Source organism: Lethenteron reissneri, chromosome 29 (genome assembly GCF_015708825.2).
Source record: "Lethenteron reissneri isolate LAM-NWPU_2019-01 chromosome 29, ASM1570882v1, whole genome shotgun sequence".
NCBI classification, from domain to species: domain Eukaryota; kingdom Metazoa; phylum Chordata; class Hyperoartia; order Petromyzontiformes; family Petromyzontidae; genus Lethenteron; species Lethenteron reissneri.
The window spans coordinates 12,885,667-12,898,585 of NC_083807.1; the positions used below are offsets into that span (position 1 = coordinate 12,885,667).

Below are 12,919 nucleotides of genomic sequence, written 5' to 3' on the forward strand. Positions count from 1 at the left end.
AAAAAGAAGCAACAACAAAACGCAATTATGGTTTTACCTCCCGTCCTCCCTTTGTTCTCCCTTCCCCCGTACTCTCGCTGCCTCACCATTCCTCCTGCCCCACGACCCCCCCCTCTGCCTCCCCTCCCTGGTCCCCCCCCCCCTCTCTTACTTATATATATATATAACCTCTTGTTTTGCAGCAGTTCTCTTGACCACTTCAGCAATTGTTTTCTTGTTGTGGTTGTCCCACCTGATGACGGGCGCTTGTGTTGTGCCTGAAACGTCGTGATTTAATTTGATTTATTTTATACCTACGTGACTTTACCGAGAGAACCAGAGTATTTATAAACTATATTTTGAAATCCATGTAATCTGCACAAGTCTGTACAATTACCTATCTAAAATTACTGTACACACATATAGCACATTTTAAATAACATTTTAAATAATGCCTGAAGTTCTGCAAGAAGCTCTAACAATTTAAATCCCACTGCGAGCTCATATGGTTAAAACGTTTAATTCATTAATTACAAATCCAATAACTCGGGCATAGGCCACTTGTGAAACCAAAATTCATAACAGTTAAAAATTACTTCAAAGCTAAAGTTTGTCCAAAAAACACATCTCGAGTCAAGAGAAAACGCAGAGCAATAAAGCTTCAGGGCACAATTTTAACCAAATAATTTTACATTTCTGACATTTTCACACCTGGTAATCTCTACATTAAATTCTCACAAAAACGAAAGAGCCATGTCGAGTGCATTAAGTAGAAAAATAATATATTATTGTTCTCCGATGTGTGTTCGGGTTGTACCGTATGTTGTCCGGGACCACGTCTGACGTTTCGCTTTACGTGCTGGGAGTTCGTTCCCAAAGAAGTTTCAGTTCCTAACGCGGCTCCCAACACGCGAAGCGGACGTCATGCCGAACAGGCGCAACACAACCCGAAAACACATCGGAGAGTGATACAGCACAACTGCAAAAAACTACACAGTAAGAATATATTATAATCATTTCAAAAGTCGAATTAGAAAAATCTTGGTTTAATACTCGACACATTGTTTTAAGTTTACAAGTTCACAAACCCCCGCCCTTTACTTCTCAAAATATTGCAGAGGCTCCTCTTGACAAGTAGCTAAAGCCCTGCAGCCCCAGCGATGTGAGAAATATCCGAGCCGTCGCCTCCTCCTCCTCCCATGAGCTGCGATGGCGACAGGGGCGACGCGTGCTGCCCGTGCATCGTGTTGAGGTGCCGCTTGAGGTCCGACGTCTTCCCGAACGCCTTGAGGCAGACGCGGCACACGAAGGGGCGCTCACCGCGGTGCCTCCGCTCGTGGTCCTTGAGGTGTGACTTGTGCTTGAACGCCTTGAGGCAGAGCGGGCACATGAAGGGGCGCTCGTTGGTGTGGACGCGCTCGTGTTTCTTCAGGTCGGGCCCCCGCGCAAACGCCTTGCCGCAGCGCGTGCACGCAAACGGCTTCAGGCCCATGTGCACCTGCTTCAGAGGCCAAACAAAAGCGAGGCAAACACGTAAACTGTTTGCATCTCCAAAGGCGATAGTAGAGGTACCTACACATTACTTAACTTTGAAAAATAAAAAATATCGAACACGGGCAGCTAACCGGAGTGTATCTGGCGTGGAGATGGGGAAGCTTTAATTCAGCAGCAGCAGATTAATCATGGTTGATGATTTGGACAGCTCAATTAATGCCAATTTGTATGTACCATGTTACCAATCACTTGTTAGCTTCTGACTAATTATTGTTATCAAATAATGTGCTATTAAACCACTTTTTACCAATTTACTCAAGATTATAGTTACTGAATGGGAATGTATTACGATCTCAAAGTCAGAAAAAACCCCATAACAGCTGAGAATGCATCCCACTGCCTGAGGCTCAGTCTTTTTGTAACAAAAAAAAAGTTTCTATCCGTGGCAATGTCTTCGTCCACCTCTATCCCCACTTTATCATGTCAAGTGCTGGGTATGTCGTAAGTGACAACTTAGTACTGAACAAAGTGAGAAAATCCTAATGTTATCAAGTAATGCATCAAATGTGACAATAATTTATTAAAACAGTCATGGTTAATGAGAGACCTTTATTTACCTGGGAAAACCTTGCCAGTCGCTAGACATTTTCAAGAGTCTTCTTGGTTATTTTGGTAAAGTCACGTAGAAGGGAAATAATAAAATAATTAAAATTTAACATGTAATATTTGTATTACTTTATTATTTCCCTAAAACATGATTTATTATTTTATTATTTCCCTTCTACGTGACTTTACCGAAAGAACCAAGAAGATGAATCCCTGCAGTCACGAAAGCTTTAAATCGAACATTTTTCAAGAGTGTTGTGGCCAAATCTTTATTGTGTTTGTGCTGGGGGAAAACTAAATTGCCACAAAAATCCCACATGTACTGTATACGAGAGGAGGAAATACATCAAAAACCCACAAATGGGTCAATAACCTAATTCCTTTCTTAAAATTGTCACGTGCCATCTTAGTGAACTGGAGGTAAAAAAAGTAAAAACACAAGCATCCATTTCAAAAGCATTGAGGTCTATGTGACCAAAAGGCTTTCCAAGATAATGTGTTTCAGCTATTCGTCTACAAGGCATTGGTCCAGGTTTTTCTGGCCGATGGCCATACAAATATTTTTTATATATATTAATGACAACTTCTATCGCACCATAACATGGCAAGCCATGCGAAACAGGCCCTTGTGCGTTGATTTACATCACTTGTTCTGCACTGAATGAAGGCCATTTCGTAAACCTACAACTGGGAACATCACGGACATGGTGACCAACCGCCACCACCTCCAAAGAGCTGCAGCGAGACGTCTCCTGCCACAGCGATCGTTCGTCAAGACGGCATTGGTACCATGTCCACACTTAACAAGATGCATAACTCAGCTACTCTCAGAGCATCTGGGCATATCCATCAAGGATGATAAAGAGTTCGAAAGAGCCCAGAACCTCTTTCTTAAGAAGTGTGGTGAGTTGTAAATTGACAGGACCACTTGGCTGTATTCTGTAGTTGCCTCTCGATTTGAAACGTTGCAAGGTATTTTTAGCCGTGGCACCTCTTCCCACCCCACATTCGTATTTGTTACTGAAAAGGCAGGTTTTCATGATGGCAATGGTTAATGAAATAAAGATACTGACTTGCGATGCCTTATCGTTGCACAGAAGCTGGATATAAGCACACCCCTTGGGAGCAAGTCCAAGTGTGCTAATATCAGAAGTGTGCTTGTAACAGAATTTACCCGTTTCCTTTCCCCACCAGTGTAATGTAATGTGTTGCATAAATCATAACGGTGGTTGTATGAGATCTGCTTTATTCAGCTTCTATTCGATGTTGTTGTATTGTTGTCATGAATTAAAGTTTACACCAAAACGCTGGCACACACACTCACCTTCATGTGCTCTCTGAGATGGGGCTGCTGCATGTAGGCCTTGTCGCACATGATGCACGTGAACGGCCGCTCGGCAACATGGTGCTGCTCGTGAGCACGCAGTCTCGGCTCGGACGAGAACGCACGACCGCACTGCTCGCAGAAGTACGTTCCACCGCCACTGCCACCACCGCCGCCGCCGCCACTGCCACCGACACCCACGAAGTAGTCCAGGTTCTCTGTGGCCTCCGAGTCCACGGCAGCTTTGCGCAGCGCGTCCATGTCCTCTCCGCCTAGGAAGTCCTGCTCGCTTGGCATCAGGTGGCGGTGGTGGTGGTGGTGGCGTGACTGCTCGGCCACAGAGGCGAGCGCCACAGGGCCGGCGAGGGCTCCCGGTGTGCTGCAGCGGTAGAGGCCGCCACTTACGCCGCACGCGTGCTCGCAGCTGCTGCCATGGCCGCTCACTCCAGAGCCCAGCGATTCGCCGAGGCTGCCCGAGTAGGGCCCGTTCACGACGATGGCAACGGCTCCCTGCCCTTTCTCTGCCTCCAGGCAGTCATGTGAGCGACGCCTGCATGCCAAAGCAACCAACCGTAAAGAAGCAGGCGTGTAATTGTGCACCGATTCGCCGATTGATACACGATATTGACTGATGTGTGTGAGAATTGATAATTTACAATCTATGCAGATTACATGTGCGTGGCATGCTGTTACCTTTCAGTGAATCTCAAGCAAACAAATGTACAGAGGCAGCAACAAAAGAGAAACAATAATAAAGAGACAAAATAGAATAGATTTGACTTGAATCGTGACCCACAAAGAGTGGCAGTTAATGACATTGCTAGGGGGGAATCGTTACATGCCTACAACAAAGGTGCGTTGTTCTCACAACAGCTCTGCAGCAGCAGTCCAAATACTGTCTCCACCGCACTACTGTGGTCCGTATTACTGGAGTGACGCTGCAATGGCAGTAGTGCAGAAGCACAAAGAACCAAAAAAAAACATTCGTCAATAACACTTCCCTATAACTGCTCTATTCTTATGAAGATATAGGCAGTAGAGTAAATAAAAAAACACATTGCAATCATCTGCTGATTGCCAATAACTAGATCTGGGTTGCGGTCAAAATGTAGTTTAAATGAAGATGAAATGCAGCAAATATATTGTATCTTGTAGTTTACTACCGAGGCTGTGATCTGATTATCCAACACCAATTTAAAGCAATGTTAATGAGAAAAAAACCTATAAAGATGTGGTCAAGCACATGATAGCGAGTTTCATCTCTGTTTAAAAAACAGTGAAACTAAAGCAATACTTCCTTTCATCAACTTAATATATTTTCCAGATTCACAAGACAACCTAAATTGCAGACAGCAGAGGGCAGTGCAGAATATCCATTGTGCTACTGTACCATACACCCCCGGCTATGCTCCCCACCTTCACCAACCCAAACTGACTATCGAGAAATATGGTCAAATAACCCGCATGACCGACACGGCGTGGTGGGAGGACCTAATCAAGCAGTGGATTTACAAAGTGCTTTTACTGGATATGAACATGTCACAAGACAGCCGGTCATAAGAACATAACCTAAACGTCCATGGTGCGTTTATAAACATCCCCATTTAGTTGACGTGCCTCTCTCGAACAATTACACTACGCCTGCTGCCATCCCCGTGCATGGCAATGAAACAAATAATTGACTCAATAACATTTTACCAAGACTCTAAAAAGAATAACATGTGAATGCCTCACATAAATGTAACACGGGACATTTATAGATCACCAGTGCTGCTACAACCCAAGTAATGGCTTCCAAATGTTTTGAGGCACAAATTCATGACCAGCTGGTTGATAATACAACTCCAAAATCAGTTGCCACGTTGAGAAAATTCCACAGCTACTTATTATTTTATCGGCATAGCCTGAACTGCAACAAGCCGGAACGAGTGAAATATGGGAAGATATGTTGCGCTATGGCCAACAAAAACAAAACATGAATCTTCACTGTCAACAGATACACGCCTGGTAATCTTCAATCGGTAGGTTTTCTCTATGTCCACTGCATGGAACATACGAAAGTGCACATTAAGCATATCTCCCAAAAGGAACTGCATTCATGAGGCTTAAGAGTGTTGTTAGGGAAATATTTAGTTATTTTAAACAAACCTTTCGATAAAAAAATGAATCTCACATTGTAGCATAATGCCGGTGAAAATATTTGCTTGAAAGGCAATCTAACACTGTGCCATGAACCCAGTGAATCAAGTTTGATTCCCTCCACGGCTTACATCATTGGCGAGGGGTATCTTAACCGGTCCTCAGCACCACCCTTCACCAACCTGCACTGACCAGTGAGCTAAAGTTTAGTAATTTAAACCCCACGACCCACAGCATGAGGAGGCCCTCATCAAGCAGTGGATTACATTTCACGTTACATTCCTCAATGTCACTGCATTACAGTATTATGCTCTCACATGTCCTGATACAATTTTACGATGACCTTTATAACCAGGTAAGAGTGCCCAACAGCTCTTACAACCAAAATCTGATTTGGCAAAGTGTTGTAATTTTTTTTTTATCAGTGCCTTCCTTGTAAATTTTCCCTACATTTCGTGTTGACCGGTACAGCTACCTGCAGGGTGCCATGACGGGCCGGTGGATGCGATCGCTGATGCTGTAGGGGTAGCGCGCTTTTCGTCGTCCCTCCGATGGTGAAACCGGTATGGGTCGCGGAGCGGACCCTGCCACGGACGACGGCATCGGCTGGCAGGAGTGGCCCTCGCACAACGCGCCGCGCTTCTCCGCACAGATCTCATCGACGAAGGCCACGCCGAGCGCCCGCCCGGACGCCACTACCAGCTCGAGGTCCTCGGGCTGGACGCTGATCTCGGCCGTGTACATGTAAGCGAGAACGGCCTCGAACACGGCCGGGCGCACAAAGTCGAGCTGCAGGACAGCCGGCCGATCTGTGCCTGGGTGGCCGCACAGCAGCCTACGGAAGTAAGAGCTGCACGCGGCCAGAACACAGCAGTGCGCGGGGTAACACACGCCCTCGACGATCACCGAGACGTCGCACAGCGCACCGCCCTCCATGCGCTGGTCGTTCAGCAGGCGCAGCAGCGTGCTGGAGTGGCGAGCATCGCGAAAACGCCGGCGTTCAAAGGCTGCCATGGCACCACCCTGTTGCCGCCAACCCTACACCACCAGGTTCCTGCAACAGATTTCTTGGCTTTTAATACAGTAAAGTGTATGGCAGAACCGTGAGAGATGGCTATGATCTGAGGCCTTCAACCAGCAGTGGGCTGATCTTGGCTCATGATGTTGAATGGGAGGATTGGGGAACCGATGGCCCATAGGCCAGACCGCTTCATATGGCCTGCAGCTACATGCGGCCTAACATTGAAAATGGGTCACAAATTATATTTATCACCGCAGGTATCTTAGCCGCGTGCCTACGTTGCAACTGTGACCCGACATCAATGTGTGTCGTAAAGTTAAGCCTTCACCATATTTTGTATTCTTATTGTATAATTCCAAAATGTGCGGCTTACCAAATATATTTCAAAGTCCTATTTGGCCCTCACGAAGGAAATGTTGCCCCAACTCTTATGCATAGCATGGCATTTATTGCACTTACACAGGCACGGAGTAAGAACTGTCAGCATCGAATGTTTAGTGTCCAGCAGTGGATTGGGAATGTGTAACACGCCAGAGCTTAGACCAAAGTTGAAGCCATTTTCCAACTAATTGGAAAGGTAAGTACATTAAGTTTATCCATTCTAATGGCTTTGATATGAAATGCATTTGGCCCCTTTTATGTGGGCTACCAGAACAAATTGACGGTACATTACTTGCAATTAGAAGCGCTGTCTTTTCAGTTATGCTTAATTACTCAGGCAACAAATTTGTTTAAGTCAAACGTTGCAGTGCATTACTATATTAAGCATAATTGGCATTCTGTCTGTTTATTGTAGTTTTTACAGAGCTGGTCGATTAGGGATGCTAAAGAGTCTTATTGTGTAGACCACGATTAAAACGGATAAACCTGGTAGTCACAGCCCGATTCCTAACCCAACCAACAGAGCCACTTGGTCAATAAATGAGGTCTTTGACCTCCGTCATGAATGCTTGGCTTCAACTTTAGACCCATAAAGTTGAAGATCTCACGAGGGTGACCCCGTGACAGTCACACCAAGTCACTTGTGAGGCCCAGCAGCAAAATTCAATGTGGAGAGAAACTTGCAAACGGCACAATATACAAACAGTGCCCTAGATTGCATCACAGCTACTAATTCCATGAAATTACAATCCAGTATCAGGAATATAGTTACTACAGTATTATATGATGGGGGAGTGGTGGCATAGTGGTCTGCACACTGTGGTATCAACTGGAAATCTAAGTTAAATTTCCAGCCACAGCTAACATCAGTGGTGAGTGATATTTAAACCAGTATTGGTCACTCCCTTCAACAAGTTGCACTGGCCAGCGTGATGGGAGTACGATACAGGAAAACAACCGCCTTAACCGAAAGGCATTGAATCATAATCAGAATATGTATTTATTTTTGAGGAATCCAATGAGCTACAAAGCTCGTGATCACAAAGTATCCAGTTGGGGCGGGTCATCTAGTAATGGATTGAAAAAAGGGCTGCACATTAAACATTACATAACATTCGTTAATGCTATTGCATAGGTTCTATGGCTTAATATTTATGATGTGAATAGATGATGATGTAAATAGATGATGATGTAACCGAATAAGAGCACCCATTGATCCCACAAGGCAATTTTTCTAGGAGACCTGCGATTAAACACTCCTTATTGTGGGAATTGGACAAACATGTCAATGAAAATAAGTCTGGATATTGTGAAGCTTTTACACGCATCAATATCATAAATATAGCAACATTAATATTGCAATGAAGGCATTGCAATTATTCTAGTGTGAACTTCAAGTTGCTATTTTTTTTGGGGTCAGTAAGATTAACACTAGCTTGCATTTATAAACGATATAATGCAAACACATTCAATATCAAACAAAATATTCGCCAAAAGTATTGGACTGTAGCGAACAGGAGGAAAACAGCCTTAGCCCACCAATGTTTTAAACTCAAACTAAACTATATTTTTTACCAGGTAAGGCCCACTGACCTATAATGTATATCTCTTTTTCAGAAGCGGCCCGGCCACAAATTATAGCTCAAAGAAGTAGCTTATCACGTGTGAATTAATAGCAGCCAAATACTGTACTCTAAACGCACTTTTTCTAAATGTGGATGGAAAACCTGGAGAAAAATCGACGCGACCGCGGGGAGATGATGCAAACTCCAAATATACAGCAGCCGTCAGGGTCGGGATCGAACCCACGACCTCCTGTATACCAGGCGAGATAGTTAACATCTCCTAGCCACCGTGTTTTTAAAATAACTATCAGACCACCGGACTTTCTGGACCAATATTTGACAGCACAATTTGTTCAGCAGGTGACAACCTGCTGATTCGGCTCAAACAAAGCAAAAACGGCCAAGGGTTTGCTGCATAAACAAATGCTGTTGGGAAACTCTGATCCAGAAGGCCTCTATTTTGAAGGATCTAAGTGTTATTTATTATTAAGATTGAACCTTGTCTCTGCTTTCGTTATCTTAACTTGCATAATAGTCCAAGTTCTAGTCTTGATTCAGAGCACTCGATCCATTACACACACGAATACACACAAACACACCAATATGTACGTATGAAGAAGTGTTACGTATAAACAAAACATAAAAAACAACATTAACAACCCCGCACAAACCAAAAAACCCACAGCAACGGGCAGCACCACGCCCGTCCGCTCGTGTCCAGCCAACCCCTGGCGACAACGGGGTCAGAAGCGAGCTTGGCATGGGCTGACGCCTGTCAGTCAATACACAACACTAACAAACACCACAAACAGTGGCCCGACTATAACATTGACGGAATATTAACTAAAAGCAACCAAGACCCGAGCGAGGCCTAGGCGGTGCGTGGGCCCTCACGTCAGCCACGGCAACTTTAACACGCGCGCTGATTTACAACGTTAACAAGTCGCTCAAGTTGACGACGAGTTGGTTCGACAACACGTGTGTTGTCAGTGTTCAGCAATTGTTTATGCCATGTGGTGTGCTTCTTTATCATAACAGGTACATGCTCACCACGGTTAAGACTGTTGTGGGAATCTGCATGCAGTCTATCGCAGCCTGTGTGTGTGTGTGGGACACGCGTGAAAGTAGCCTTCATCCAGCAGTGGATGTAACAAACAGGGCTTCAGATGTACGTGGCGTGTGCTTGTGTACAACACAAGATTGCACGTGGATACTGTAGATACAACCTATACGTGTTTGTTTTGTTTGCGTGTATGCAAGTGTGTAATGTTTGTATGTAACACGTGGGTACTGTATACACATGTTGTACGTGTTGTTGTTGTTGCAAGTGTGTGTATAACGTGTCTAACGTGTGTGTAATGTCTGTATAACCTATGGGTGTGTGTGATTATAACATGTGCATACTGTAAAAAATGTGTGTACTGTATCTAACATGTGTGTACTGTGTATATACCATGTGTGTAATGTGTGTAAGCCTAGATATGTATATGGCAGAACGTGTGTAAATGCGTGTATCTAACACACGTGTGTTCAAATGTGCATATAACAAGTGGTAAACACGTACGTGAACATAACGCTGTTAATGTATTGATATTCTTTGATCATTATACTATTGTTTGTATATTAACACCTACGTGATGTTGCTGTTAGTGTATCAATACCCGCGTTATGTTGTACTTGTGTGTTGTGCTATTTCTGTATTACTATAATACATATTCCCTGGTCGTAAAGCTATCACTGTTGTCTACCAGACGTCTATGTGTCGTTCTTAGTGTACCAACACCTACCAGGGTCATTGTAATCAGACAGTCGTCGTTATCTACATGTGTCTATATATATTGTTACTACTACTTTTAACTAATTCACACGCACGCTCTATGTATTATCACACTGCTATCATGGTTAGCCTCCTATCAGCTGGTGATAGCAGCTGACAACGCGGCGACAACAAGCAGGCGAGGTGGATGTGATCACTCTACCTGCACGGAGACACGCGGGCTCCTCCCGCGGGCTGGGGGCGGGCGCGAAACGTCGGGGACGACGCGCCCGGGTCGCGGCTCGGAGGCTGTGAGGCGCCAAGCGACGCGCAGGGCCCGAGAGCCCCGCCCCTCCCCCCCCAATACCAGTTCCCCCGCCCCCTCCACAATTCCCCCCGCCCCCACCACAATTCCCCCCGCCCCCTCCACAATTCCCCCCGCCCCCACCACAATCCCCCCGCCCCCACCACAATTCCCCCCGCCCCCACCACAATTCCCCCCGCCCCCACCACAATTCCCCCCGCCCCCACCACAATCCCCCCGCCCCCACCACAATTCCCCCCGCCCCCACCACAATTCCCCCCGCCCCCACCACAATCCCCCCGCCCCCACCACAATTCCCCCCGCCCCCTCCACAATCCCCCCCGCCCCCACCACAATTCCCCCCGCCCCCACCACAATTCCCCCCGCCCCCACCACAATTCCCCTCGCCCCCACCACAATCCCTCCCGCCCCCACCACAATTCCCCCCGCCCCCTCCACAATCCCCCCCGCCCCCACCACAATTCCCCCCGCCCCCACCACAATTCCCCCCGCCCCCACCACAATTCCCCCCCGCCCCCACCACAATCCCCCCGCCCCCACCACAATTCCCCCCGCCCCCACCACAATTCCCCCCGCCCCCACCACAATTCCCCCCGCCCCCACCACAATTCCCCCCGCCCCCCTCCACAATCCCCCCCGCCCCCCCACAATTCCCCCGCCCCCACCACAATTCCCCCCGCCCCCACCACAATTCCCCCCCGCCCCCACCACATTCCCCCCGCCCCCACCACAATTCCCCCCCGCCCCCACCACAATTCCCCCCGCCCCCACCACAATTCCCCCCGCCCCCACCACAATTCCCCCCCGCCCCCACCACAATCCCCCCCGCCCCCACCACAATCCCCCCGCCCCCACCACAATTCCCCCCGCCCCCACCACAATTCCCCCCGCCCCCACCACAATTCCCCCCCGCCCCTACAACCCAATTCCCCCGCCCCCACCACAATTCCCCCCGCCCCCACCACAATCCCCCCGCCCCCACCACAATTCCCCCCGCCCCCTCCACAATTCCCCCCACCCCCACCACAATTCCCCCCGCCCCCACCACAATTCCCCCCGCCCCCACCACAATTCCCCTCGCCCCCACCACAATCCCTCCCGCCCCCACAACATTCCCCCCGCCCCCTCCACAATCCCCCCGCCCCCACCACAATTCCCCCGCCCCCACCACAATTCCCCCCGCCCCCACCACAATTCCCCCCGCCCCCACCACAACCCCCCCGCCCCCACCACAATTCCCCCGCCCCCACCACAATTCCCCCCGCCCCACCACAATTCCCCCCGCCCCCACCACAATTCCCCCCGCCCCTCCACAATCCCCCCCGCCCCCACCACAATTCCCCCCGCCCCCACCACAATTCCCCCCGCCCCCACCACAATTCCCCCCGCCCCCACCACAATCCCCCCCGCCCCCACCACAATTCCCCCCGCCCCCACCACAATTCCCCCCGCCCCCACCACAATTCCCCCCGCCCCCACCACAATTCCCCCCGCCCCCTCCACAATCCCCCCCGCCCCCACCACAATTCCCCCCGCCCCCACCACAATTCCCCCCGCCCCCACCACAATTCCCCCCGCCCCCACCCACAATCCCCCCCGCCCCCACCACAATTCCCCCCGCCCCCACCACAATTCCCCCGCCCCCACCACAATTCCCCCCGCCCCCTCCACAATCCCCCCCGCCCCCACCACAATTCCCCCCGCCCCCACCACAATTCCCCCCACCCCCACCACAATTCACACCACCCCCACCACAATTCCCCCCCCCAACACAATCCCCCCCCACCACAATCCCCCCCGCCCCTATTCCCCCCCCCCCCGCCTCTTTGGCCCTTAACTTTGCCCCCCACCCTCCACCCCGCCCGCCCCCGAGAGCGCGCCCCTCCCTCCCTCCCTCTTGGTTATTCCCGCCCCGCCCCTCTCCCCCCGAGTCCAGAGTCCCGCTCGCTTCCTCTGCCGCCCTCACCCCGCCCCTCCCCTCCACCACCCACCGCTCTTTAGCCCCGCCCCCTTCATTATTCCCCCGCCCTCTACGATCATTTAACCCCGCCCCTTCCCCCCCCTTTCTCTCTCCCCCTCCCCACCGGCCCCGCCCCGCCCGTTTGTCGCGCGACTCAACTCCACAACCCCCGCCCTCCCCTCTCTCCTTCCTCACCCCTCCCCTCAATCCCCCTCAACCCCCCCCGCCCCTCCGCTCACACGGGGGGGGGGGGGGGTGCCCAGACGCTCCCTGCGCGTGACAAGAAAAGAGCGAGCGCGCGCGCGCGCCCCGTGACCAACGTTGCCAGGGCAACAGGCGCCCCGGTTAACCCGAGCGGAATACCGAAAT

The 12,919-nt window shown here is 49.5% G+C and overlaps 1 protein-coding gene across 3 annotated transcripts; it reads right to left on the reverse strand.

Annotated features, from left to right (window-relative positions):
* Positions 1–283: 283 nt before the first annotated feature.
* LOC133349265 (zinc finger and BTB domain-containing protein 14-like) lies at positions 284–10,616 on the reverse strand. Of its 3 annotated transcripts, XM_061562621.1 has the most exons (4): positions 10,489–10,616; positions 6,018–6,596; positions 3,404–3,953; positions 284–1,480 (listed from the first exon to the last, which is right to left on the reverse strand). In XM_061562621.1, the coding sequence occupies exons 2-4, from the start codon at positions 6,554–6,556 to the stop codon at positions 1,118–1,120; spliced, it is 1,452 nt and encodes a 483-aa protein (XP_061418605.1). In that variant the 5' UTR covers positions 6,557–6,596; positions 10,489–10,616; the 3' UTR covers positions 284–1,117. The 3 variants fall into 3 exon arrangements, with proteins under 3 accessions (XP_061418605.1, XP_061418606.1, XP_061418604.1); XM_061562622.1 differs by lacking the exon at positions 10,489–10,616 and having other exon boundaries at positions 284–1,477; positions 6,018–10,474; XM_061562620.1 differs by lacking the exon at positions 10,489–10,616 and having other exon boundaries at positions 6,018–10,473.
* Positions 10,617–12,919: the final 2,303 nt, after the last annotated feature.